The sequence below is a fragment of the Octopus bimaculoides genome, chromosome 1, assembly GCF_046866305.1.
Source record: "Octopus bimaculoides isolate indiv1 chromosome 1, ASM4686630v1, whole genome shotgun sequence".
In the NCBI taxonomy this organism is placed as follows: Eukaryota; Metazoa; Mollusca; class Cephalopoda; order Octopoda; family Octopodidae; genus Octopus; species Octopus bimaculoides.
This window is the reverse complement of record NC_142928.1, coordinates 160670519-160683031: the sequence shown is the minus strand read 5'-3', so window position 1 is coordinate 160683031 and position 12513 is coordinate 160670519. Positions and strand designations below refer to the sequence as shown.

Sequence of the window (12513 nt, the reverse complement as noted above, 5' to 3'; positions counted from 1 at the left end):
GCCATGTCCTAGATATTTCAATCTCGAGGTCCTTATATTTCAACAGTTTTTTGAAATTCGCTTACTGACATGTTCATCAGTAGGCACTGTCGTATCAATTAACAGGCATGTTTTTTGTCTTGGGTCTTCGATAACAATGTCTGATCTGTTAGTATTTATTTGCCTGTCTGTATGTATCCCATAAACCCATAGGATGGTAACATTCTCTCCCTCAGTGACTGGCTTTGGATGACCTTCATACCAGTTCTTAGGGTGCAAGATATCATAGTGACAGCATACACTCCAGTGCAAGTATTGACCAACTCGATCATGCCTGGTTTTATATTCTGTAGGGGCAAAGACTGAGCAACTGGCAACAATGTAACCAATACTCTCCAGTTTGTCATTACAGAGTCTACCTCATTGTGTGTGACATTAGCTTGATAGTTCTGGGTGAGGAGACTCTGATCTTGTGCCACTAGGATAAATCCTACTGTTTCAGCTTTCAGACCAGCACTCTGCAGCCACTGATGACTTTTTCGTATATCTATATCAGCTTCCTCATTTTGTTTGGAGTATTGCCCATGCAATGGTTTTTCTTGACACACTCTCGATTATTACCTTCAAGTTTTCCTGTTTGGTATTTGTTTTACACTTTTTTGCTGCCTTAGTGGGCGGTGTGTCCTCTTTATCATCATCATCATAATCAGGGAGGTTATGCTCTGTATTTATATGTAGCTTCTTACTCTATTCATGTTGCCTTACTAGCTGTATCATCCAGTCAGTGTCACTTTGGATGTACATTTGGAGTCCTATTGTGGTTGTTTCATAGGACTTTTCAAGTTGGATTATCATCATCGTCATCATCATCATCATCATCATCAACAACAAAAACAGCAACAGGAAGGTGAGCTGGCAGAATCATTTGCATGCCGGGAAAAACGCTTAGCGGCATTTTGTCCATTTTTATGTTCTGAGTTCAAATTCCGCTGAGATTGACCTTGCTTTTCATCCTTTTGGGGTTGATAAATTAAGTACCAGTGAAACACTGGGGTTGATATAATCAACTAGTCCCTACCCTAGAATGTCAGGCATTGTGCCTTTAGTTGAAAGGATTATTATTATGATGCTGCTGCTGCTGCTGATGATGATGATGATGAAGATGATTTTTGGCAAATAGGGAAGATAACTCTTAACACATTTCAACTTTTGGCTTCCTTAGCAGAAAAGTTTGGTTAAGAGCCAGGCTTTTTGCCTATATATCAAGAACAACTATTCTCTTGTACAGGAAGTGCTTTTATAGACAGTTTTATATTTAACCTTTCAGGTATAAATAGACAAAGATATTAAAGGTGATCGTAGCTATATATATTGTATTATATTGTCAAATAATATATTACTAGTTCTGACATATATAAATGGTCATAATGATACTGTTGGTTTCATGCTAAATAATGCCACTAGATAATATTGACAACTGTTTTTGTTTATATGGCTTAGGATTGTTCTTGATAGAGTGTCTGAGATTATACAATTCTGAATTTGCAAAGAAAATATAATGGAAATCTTTTGTAACAATGTATAAGCAAACAACCAGAGAAGCAGCTATAAAACAAAACCACATGATGTCATATTGTAATATAATCTGCGACATAACAAACAATATATTGCTTGGCAATATAAAAATACACCTGCTTTAGTACTTATATTTAGTATTTGTTGTTTTTGACTTATGGATAGTATATATATATATATATATATCTATATATATATATATATATATATATATATATATATATATATATATATATATATATAAAAATTCCTCATTTAACTTTTGTTTCTATACTGGCATGTCATTGGAAGGTTTGACAGGATCTGATGAGCTTTCAGGGCTATGTCAAGCTCCAATGTCAGCATATATATATATATATATATATATATATATATATATTTGTCTGTCTTTAATCATACTACCACCATTCATCTTATTTCTAAAGTGCACTACATACATGCATATTAAGAGAAAAAAGTTACTATTTGAACTGAGAGCATTTCAGTTTTAGTGTGACTGCTTAGTTAGCTACCTACTTTAAGTGTTTGCTATTTCTAGTATCTTGATTTGATATGCAGCAAAATGAATTTATTCGATGGGTTCTTACTTCTATCAGACTTGATTCCCAAAAAGTAGAATCACTATTGAAAATGCTTGATATACTCTGGGTACTTTTATCTTAAGATAATGGTAACCAGCTGTGACAGGGCAACACAAGTTTATCAGTAGGGCAGAGTAGAGGAGTAGGGTTAAATGAAAATATGCAGTGATGTTAACATCTAACATATATGTTAGACTATTAGTAGCATGAAGAAGACATGTATTAGAGCTGAGGAAGAAATTTTTCGTTGATATTAAATATTTTGTTTTTGTTTTTGTTGATACATAAAGAAAATGGCTTGCTCATATATATTTGACCTTATTTTTCTATTTCAGGTAATTAGGAAAGATTAATGTGGTTAATGTTGACTTGTTGATGGTTAGTAGGTTTTAGGAATATGTGGTCAGGACAGGAATTTCAATAGAGTGTAAATCTGTGGGGAAGTATTTGAATAAATATTAGTTTAAAGCAGCATTTCTCAACCGGGGTCCACATTTATAGATTTTATTGTTAACATTTATGTGCAATTAATTGCTTATACTTCTGCCATATATATAATATATTTTAATTTTTTTAATATAATTCCTAAATAATATTTAATTATAAAAGTACAGTAAGATTTTTTTTATACACTGAATAGCTACAGAGGTCCTGTAAAGTAAAATAAGAATCAAAGGGGTCCATAGGTAAAAATAGTTAAGAAACACTGGTTTAAGGTGAGACTTGGGAGGAGGAGATTCAATAAGGGATAAGGGAAGGCATTAACCCTTTCGCTACTGCATTTATTTTGAGATGCTCTGTGTTTCTTTCAATTATCTTAAATATAACAAAAAGTTTAGTAAAATAACTTCGTTATCATTAAGCTAGTGTTAGGAACATAAATTGTGTCTAAGATTTGGTGGAAGATTTGAATTTATACTAAAGAGCCAGAGCCGGTTTCAGTCGGGTTGGTAACAAAAGGGTAGAGTCAATTTAAGCATGAATGGTATTATAGTTTGCAACTTTTACAGTGTGGATGTGGAAGGAAGATGTTGGTGTTAGTGGCAGTGGTAGTAACAGTTGTAGTAATAGCAATAATCTTAAAAGAGAAGGCAGTGTTGTCAAATTTATGGAACTTCTTCAAATATAAAATATTCTATAATTGTCTGTCTGATTTGAACGTTTATTCGCAATGTGGACCTTGCTAATATGGTAATCAGTGATTAGTTGGAGGAATTTTCCTCTCTGTCTCGTATTGCAACAAAATAATATTCTGCTTGTATTCTTAATGCTTTGGGGGGAAATTCTTGAATGTAACAACTTTTAAATTGCCCATTTTTATTGTAGTCAGCTTCTGAATTATCCATTCTTGTTGTTTTATGTTTATTTGAAAAATAAAAGTAGTTTATGATTTTTAGATGCACTAAAATGTAACATTAAAAATAGTTAAATTGCTAAAATAGTTACTGAGACTAGACAAGGAGAGACAGAGAGATAAGTAGAGGGAGTGATGAAGAGAGAGGGAGAGATAGACAGAGAGAGAGAAAGAAAGATAGAAAAATCTAATTATAATAAGGGAAGTGAATATGAAATCTCAGGTCACTTCCTAGATGGACCATCCTATTGTTTTAAAGGATTGGTGTGTTGGAAATTTAAGTGAGAAGTTAAAACTGTTTACCAGAATAGGGTCATGACCTTTCACTTTTGTTAGTTTTACAGTAAAAAATAATCTTGTACTCATCAAAGTACTGAGTTGGTGTGATCTTTGTGAATGCTATTATTTAATTTTCATTTTTTGACTATATTTCTTTGTTTTGCTTTTGATATTTTTTTTCTAATAATTTACTCTTTTCTTTTCTATTTTCAGTGCCAACGGTTTAAAATACCATCGTGGCAAAACTAAAGGCTGCTATGGGACAGGTGGTGGTTTCCAGAACTACAAAACAGATAAATCTGCCAGTGATGCAGATACGGATGATTCTGCTAATGAGGATTATTTGTCCCAAGACACATCAGCTGATGAATCAATGGCACAACCACTTCAGCAGACAGAATATTGTAGAGGTATTAATACCTTTGTAGCTGTGTGTGTGTGTGTGTATGCTCATGAGTGGTTGAGAAGTTTGCTCCATTGTCATAAGGTTTTGATTTCTTTCTCACTGTAGTATCTTGGGTAATTGTCTTTTAATATAGTTTTGTTTATGTCTAAGCTTTGTAATTGAAATGCACTAGACGGAAATTGTATGGAAACCCATTGGTTGGATTGTACCTGTATTTCACACATTGTGTTACTACACTGATTCATTAAGGGTACATGTATCTGTGGAATACTCAGCCACTTACTTGTTAATTTAGCAAGTTGGTAATTCATTCAGTGTATTTAACTGTTGAGTTCTGGTTCATAGTCTGAGGTTTTAGATGGAGAAGCACTTCATTGTTACATTCTTAAATGTTTACTTTGATAATGTAACAACATCCACTAACCCTTCTAATCTGGGATTTGACTTTGATATTATTTTTTATCATTCGGCTTGCTGTGCATCACTTGAGAGCATTCAGCCTTCTATGTGTCACATTGAGTGAAACAGATGTAGTAATACATGAAAAGGTGAATTGGCCAAGTAGATTTAGAGTTTCTCTCTTCACAGGCTGTGATCTAAATACTGCAATTATTTTTTTGTTTCTGAGCAGAACATTTTGTTCTAGTATGCCTGAGTTCACCTCTGAAGAATAGATACCAATCTGTTTGGAATTTCACTTATGTGAGACTGGTATCCAATCCAGATACAAGTTTATTTCATCTGTTTCATGCCATAAAACTAGAGCTAAGCATCAGACCTTAATTTTCAACGAAGGTTCAAAGGGCATTTGTGTTAACACATGTTTCATTAGTACACTTTCCTTATATAAAAAAATAGTCTTGGAATTACCTGCATCTGTATTTAAAATGCAATAAAAGTGAAAATATTACCTAAACCCTTTTAAGGGCTAGTACTTAATTCTAGTTTAGTGATGTTAAACTGATACGAGATAAACCTCTCCCTTCAAAGGATACCTCTCTATTAGATAATTGTATTGAAACAAATTAATTATATAATCTATACATATGATGATTTTACAAATATACTTGCATTTTCTATTTATATGGATTTATGTGTATGATGTAATTGTTTAATATTTATAGTAACCTATGTATAGCTATGATGTGAAGGCACTTAATTATTTCATTACAAGCTCATGTTTTCAAATCTTACTACAGCCAATATGCTGTGTCCCTGAGTGAGTAAGACATTAATTTAAGTCTCAGCCTATCTAATGGGAGAATAGGTATAATTTCTTCTTCGTAGTTGAATAGTTAAATTATAATAAGAACAGGCTATATACTCTATCAAATTATGATTCAAAATGCATTACACCTCTTGCTGTCATCTGTCTGGCTCACAAAATGTATTGCTTCCACTTGAAAGTTATATGGTCAAACCGTTGGAAGAGAAACCAGCTCTAACTTATAAACTACCATAATCATTATCCTTGTTGCTTCACTGAAGTTTTTTCTCATGCCAGCACAGGTCTGGAGACAACATATTGTCATTTCTCTCAGGCTTGTCCTCATCTTGATTTTCAGATCCAACACCCTGAGGTCCAACCTCCTCATTTCTTCCCATAAAAAACCAAAAAAACACGTGATCAAAGTTTGAGCCTGATTGCACCATTTTTCTTTCTGGCTTTACAGTGTAAGCATGACCGCTTCACTAGCAATGTGCACCAAAGAAGAACAAAGAACAGTGATCCAATTTCTCTGGTTGGAAGGTGTGTCAGGTGCTGAAATTCATTGGAGGCTTTTAGCACAATACAGGGACAGTGCACTACCATGTAGAAATGTGTATGAGTGGATCGAGAAGTTTAAAAGTGGCCAGACAAGTGTGATGCATGAAGAGGGAGCAGGATTCCCGTCAACCTCCATCACTGACGAAATGGTGATGGTGAATCTGCGAGTTGTCATCAATGAGGTAGCTCGTTCTCTGCAGATTAATAATTTTTGAACAGAATAGTTACAGATGAAATGTAGGTCCATCATTATGAGGCAGGATGCAGAAGACAGTGTATGGAGCGAAAATATCCTGGCTCGCCAGCGACAAAGAAGTTCAAGACTCAGCCTTCCTCAGGAAAAGTGATGCTAACCCTTTTTGGGGACTCAAAAGGGCCTCTACTGGAAGACTACCTGGAAAAGGGGTGTACAATCAACAGTGCAAGGTACAATGCTTTGCTGGCCAACAAACTGAAGCCAACAATTTACACCAAATGCTGAAGCCTATTGTCGAAGAAAGTTTTATTGTTGCATGACAATGCATGCCCACACACGGCCACCCAGACTGTTGAAACCATTAACCAATTATGCTAAAAGCCTCCAATGAATTTCAGCACCCGACACACCTTCTAATCAGAGAAATTGGATCTCTGCTCTTTGTTCTTCTTTGGTGCACATTGCTAGTGGAGCGGCCATGCTTACACTGTAAAGCCAGAAAGAAAAATGGTGTGATCAGGCTCAAACTTCAATCACATGACCATAGTAGTACCAACTATAAGCATGCATTCACAGAAGGCGGTGTGACAATAATAAAGATATGTTATGGTGGAAGTGCAGATAATTTTTGACTTCCCCTCATAGATATTTGTACCTTGTGCAGTATATCATGATTAATGCAAGTTAATCAATGTTCGGGAGTTATAGGTAGAATTTCAATTAACCAGTTATTTCCAACCTGTATATATTTAAGAGTGAAGTAATTTTCAGTTAATCTTTGGTAATTATTAGCTTTGGCTCATGAAATAGATTTAAATCTGTAAGGATTTTTGAATAAACCCAAATTTTGGATTACACTCAACTTGCTAATTCTGATATTCCTAATATTTCCAGTATTGATTACTGTGATTAATTCTTGACTCTGTGTGTGTATGTTTTGTTTAATGAATGAGAGCAGGTGAATATCATACATGTTGCAGAGTACACCCATTATTCGCTCCTATGAAGTTCATGATACACACTGTAGTTACTCTTGCTCAGTGTTACAATAGAAATGGAGGGCAGATTGGTTTATAGAAGTGTTTACTCAATGGACCACACATAAATCCCAGTGCCCTCTGAAAGTGGTTATTTACGAGATGTCAATAAGTGTATACTACTATGTGCACAGTGCAAATAACGGGTTTACAAAAGTTGTTATGAGACCTGTGACAGACTAACACAGAACCAAGCCTACAGTTGTAATAGGCCTGATTGGAAGCCCAACCTTCTGAATTTTTTTACAGGGCTTAGAAAAACTGAAGGACTGCTGCAATAAGTGTGTGAATCTGAGAGGGGAATATGTTGAATAAGATCATAATTAATACAGGAGTAATTAGCTGTTGGATGAACCATGAAAGAAAGTCCATCTTAGTAAAAGAGGAAATTAACTTATATGATTGATGAAGGTAGACAGTAAGTTATAATTGAGTAACATAAATGAGCTGAGAGAGTAGCTGGGCATTAAAGGAATCAGCTGATATATGTAAGAAAGGCAACCAGACTGGTTAGCACACTAGATGTAGATAGAGGATGAATTCTTAAAAAAAATGAAAGTGGTGTGTACTGATAGTGCAAAGTGCTGGGGACTGAAGAAAGTATGAAAATAAGTGATGAGGTCAGATCTTTAGGAAAGTGATTTTTATAGGGAAAATGGTGAAATATTGAAAACCCATCCAAGTTATGCCAGTATGGAAAAGTAGACATAAAAATAACGATGATGTTAATGCACAAGAACAGTAGCAGATGCACCATAATGTTTCATTACCTGCACAAATTGTCAAGAGAATGATGATGATTGTAGCAGTGGAAGTGTTACTGTAGTGGTGATACTCTCTATTAAAGGTACATGGATGAAGTATATTAAAGAAGTGTATTTCCATTCAGACCATTGCAATTTGATGTGAGAATCTTGCTGAAATAAAAACTGGGCTGCAATAATTTTTAGAAAACCTCTGATTTATTAGTTTCATTTGATTGTTTAACAATGTATCCTTTAGTTTCCAAGGGAAAAAAAATAACTGAATAAATTTACATGTTTCTCAAGGGGATGAGATGGGTGAGGACCTCACATTAACAAACTTTGATAGTTGATTTTTAATCTTCATGTTTCTTGATCTGATGATGTCAGTGGATAATGCTAAAGAACTGGGAAGCTGTTTGGACATTATTATTAATTTTGGTCATACTCATTAACATCATAATTATTATCATTATTAACATTGTAGTACTGGCATTTATGGAAGTATTAAAGGGATTAGTGTATTTGCTGATATACATTATCTGAATTCAAATATTGCTGAGTTTGATAGAATACTAGTGACTAAGCAGAAACCCTTGTATCATGTGTGTCCTACTGTCAATCATTGTGAGTTACTTAATAGATGATGCTAGTGGTAATTTGTTAATTCAACAAGGCAAGCAGTTGTTCATCATTGTTGTTGTTGTTCATGCTATTTCTTATTTATTTTCCTTTTATTGCAGAAATAACCTGTGATTCAGCTGACACAAAAACAATTAAGACAGAGGGCAACTGTGGGAAGTGCAAGCCTATGCCTCTAACTTTGTCTTCAGCTGTCTCTCCTCTTGTTAGTAGCCCTACTACAACAACATGGCCATCAGTTGATGATAATAACCCAACCACAGATGTAAACAAACTGCAGCAGTTGGCAATTATTGCAACGGGTCCTGAAAGCCCTCTTCTAAAGACAGAAACCACCAGCATAAAACATCAACAACCTAGGTGAATTTCTACTATTTTCTATCTTCTTCACACATCACTTATTAAACGGCTAGACATGGATATGTGTGTTGGCAAGGTTGATATGAGGAGGACGTGCATATAGGTAGCAGCAAGATGTCTGTATATAAATGATCCTGTAACATTTTTTTGTGTATAGAGAAATGTTTGTATTGTGGGTTGGTTGGGTATTTTATTGTGAACTAGTGTGTTGCTCTTGTGTATATTAATATATCTGTGTTCTGTTTATAAGTCTGTTTGTGTTTGGACATTTGTGAGTATGTGTATTTTGTTTGTTTAGAATCAAACATCACAGTATTTACTGATTTGTCATTGCAGTAGTGCCGATGGCAGTGATCCACAAGTCTCATCCTCAGCCCCATGTCCAGCTTCACCAGAAGATTCCAGTAAAGGTAACAGTACTTGGTCTCATCCCTGGCCTACAACTGTATGGCAGTGTTTCATGAAAGGTAAGTACCTATGTCTGTAAAGACTTGTCTTTACCCACACCAATCCTTTTGTTTTGCTATCACTGTTGTTAGCTTTGACTCTTCCTTTATATCAGTGGCTCTCTCTGCCTTAGAAATAGAAAACATGTTCACTCTGCTCTGTAATCTAATTTAGATAGGAGTGAGGAGAAAACATAAAATGATTAATATAATGTTACATAAATAACCTTTATACATCGAATTTGCTGTGTCTTTTTAAATATTAAACTTATTTAATCATTAACTCTACTTCTACTCCATATTCCCCCACCACAACCTCAGTTTGTTTCAGAAGTTCTGCTATAAACCTCACTCTGAAGGAACATGCACACCATATTTCCTCACTCTATTGCATAGTTCTGTGTTTAACCCTATGTACACCTTACCCAGCATTACATTACATAACCAGTCCTTCTCAGAGTCATATTTCTCTGCAACTTAACTACTTGACTTTGTATTATCCACTACCACTACCATCCTGATTTCTGTCCTTTACTCTTTCAAACACATTAGCTTTATGATCTCTATGATTGACGTGTGAGAAATAGTAGCTAAATCACTTTCAATTTACATGCTGTTGTCTTAAAAATGGGAAGAGGACACTTTCAGAGAAAAAGAAGTGAAAAACAAAAAACAACTCTCAATAAAGAACTGATCCAAATTTAAACAAAAGCAACAACAAACTAATCTCATTTACCTATTATTGCAAGATTAAATGATATTCAGTTGCACCTCTCTGATAGAATAATTGACTTACAGAAGGCAATTAAGCTACCCCACTGCCACTAAAGTGATGGCTAATTTTAAAAATGATGTTCTGCAAATCCCCATCTTTACTTTATCACTAGGGAATAATCTTGAAATGCTGTTAATTCACTTATCCATAATGCATTTCAGGTGTTCAGATACAATTTCCAGAGACAAACTGGCAAACTGCTGAAGAACTTGCACGACTTGAACTTCTCTCCAAATCAGCTTCTTCTTGTGGCAAAGAAGATAACAAAGACAGGTGAGCATTTTATTTTTATTTAATCCACATGACAGTTGAACTGGTTGTAAATGAAATGTTTTTTAGGATGGATAACTCACCTTGTCAGGTATGTTACTTCCCTATTCAGTTGAGGCCCCTGTTGAGAATAAGCTGAATATAAGTTTTTGTTTCATACAAAAAAGAAAGAAATAATTTTTTAAAAGATGAATGAAAAAATAAAATGAAAGAAATAAACAGAAAGCTAAACAGTCCACTATTTGAAACAGGTTTTGTTTCCTGATTGTAACTATTTCACTTTGATTGCTCTTGGCAAGGTTTGAATGTCGTTACATCCCACAGGGTTGAAGTGAAATGGCTGTGTAAGAATGGATATGGATGTGCTTTATCAGTTCGTGTACATAGGGTTCAAATCTATTGTAGGTATTTTGTTATGTTCTTGGGTAGGATATTTTATTGCCTAAGTTAATCTACTCCTCAAGAATGAGTACCAGAACATCTGGGACAGTTATGGGCATTTTGTCCAAGAAGAGCCATCTGCTTAATGGTACAGAAATCCAAAGAAGTAACAGTTCAGAAGACCTTTATTGATTGGAAAGGCTTAACTGACAAATGCTGGGAACATCAAAAAGATAACTGAAAAAGAATAATAATATTTGTTATAGATTAAAAGCAAAAGTTAGTGTTAACATATTTAATGTAGAGGAACATCAAAAAGGAAGCAGTGAGAGAAAATATCAGTCATTGATTAGTATTATTTTGATTATTTCAAGAAGTACAATAGAAGAGATGGTTCTAATCTTTTATGACCTCATTCAGTGAAATACAGACTTCACTCCACCTGTTGAAATAGTGACAGGAGAACCACTAAGCAAATGTACAATAAGATACACTGTTGATGGCATATAAAAAAAAAGACGAAAAAAAAAAAAACTAGTATTATTTAAAAAATAAATTATTCAGACACCAAAAATGATGTATCTAACTGTGAAATCTAAGATGATGGACTATATAAGTAGTCTAAGAGTATCTAACTATATTGTGGCTGTATGTAATAAGTCTAAGATGATGTACTTATGTAAGGTTCCAGTATCTGAAGCTGTTATTGGTTATGCTTCCTTGAATCTTTTGATAACATATCTACTTAAAACTATTATTAGTTACGTCTGTCGAAGGCAGCAGTTATAGTTGAAGCAGGTTTTATTTTCTACTGATGTACCACTAGTTACTGTCAGATTTATGACCAGCTGCATAAAAAAAGGTCTTGAAACAGAATGCATCCATAACTCACAGTCTACATACATCGAACAAACTTTATCCAGCAATCATCAACTAAATATGTGCTGATAACCCTTAAGATTGAATATCGTTACCAAGAGAATGATCCTCTAAATAAAATTGGATACTGTGTTGTCAACATGAGATATAGTATGGTAATTATGGTTTAATTGACTGATCCGTTTGATATAGCTGCCCAATCTGCTTTGAAAAATCCCACTGCTTTTACTGTTGGTATTGGTATCATTAATGATATTGTTGGGTTCAATATTTCAGTTCTTATGGCTATCATATGTGAGGAATTTTGTGCACAGAATGATATATACTACGAAAGAGCTATATTTAACGAGATATGTGAAAATATTTAAAATAGGATACATTGCTATACAATCAGTAACAACTGTTGTTGAATAGTCCTAATCATTTCCATTTATTTCGTTATCATCATCATCATCATCATCGTTTAACGTCTGCTTTCCATGCTAGCATGGGTTGGACGATTTGACTGAGGACTGGTGAAACCGGATGGCTACACCAGGCTCCAATCTGCTTTGGCAGAGTTTCTACGGCTGGATGCCCTTCCTAACGCCAACCACTCTGAGAGTGTAGTGGGTGCTTTTACGTGCCACCCTCACGAGGCCAGTCAGGCGGTACTGGCAACAGCCACGCTCAAATGGTGTATTTTATGTGCTACCCGCACAAGAGCCAGTCCAGGGGCACTGGCAACGATCTCGCTCGAAAGTCCATTACACATGCCACGGGCACAAGTGCCAGAAAGGCGACGCTGGGCACAGGTGCCATCCCGATTTCGCTTTCGCTTGCCCCAATAAGTCTTAGCAACC

At 35.0% G+C, this 12513-nt stretch overlaps 1 protein-coding gene across 3 annotated transcripts in view; it reads left to right on the top strand.

Moving 5' to 3' along the window:
• Positions 1–12513, top strand: part of LOC106881002 (HMG box-containing protein 1) — a 72483-nt gene that overhangs the window by 48064 nt on the left and 11906 nt on the right. For all 3 annotated transcript variants that reach the window (XM_089361632.1, XM_089361628.1, XM_089361636.1), the window contains 4 exons: positions 3982–4178; positions 8662–8920; positions 9257–9387; positions 10303–10414. In XM_089361632.1, coding sequence (XP_089217758.1) covers positions 3982–4178; positions 8662–8920; positions 9257–9387; positions 10303–10414 — 699 coding nt within the window. The remainder of the gene's footprint in view (positions 1–3981; positions 4179–8661; positions 8921–9256; positions 9388–10302; positions 10415–12513) is intronic.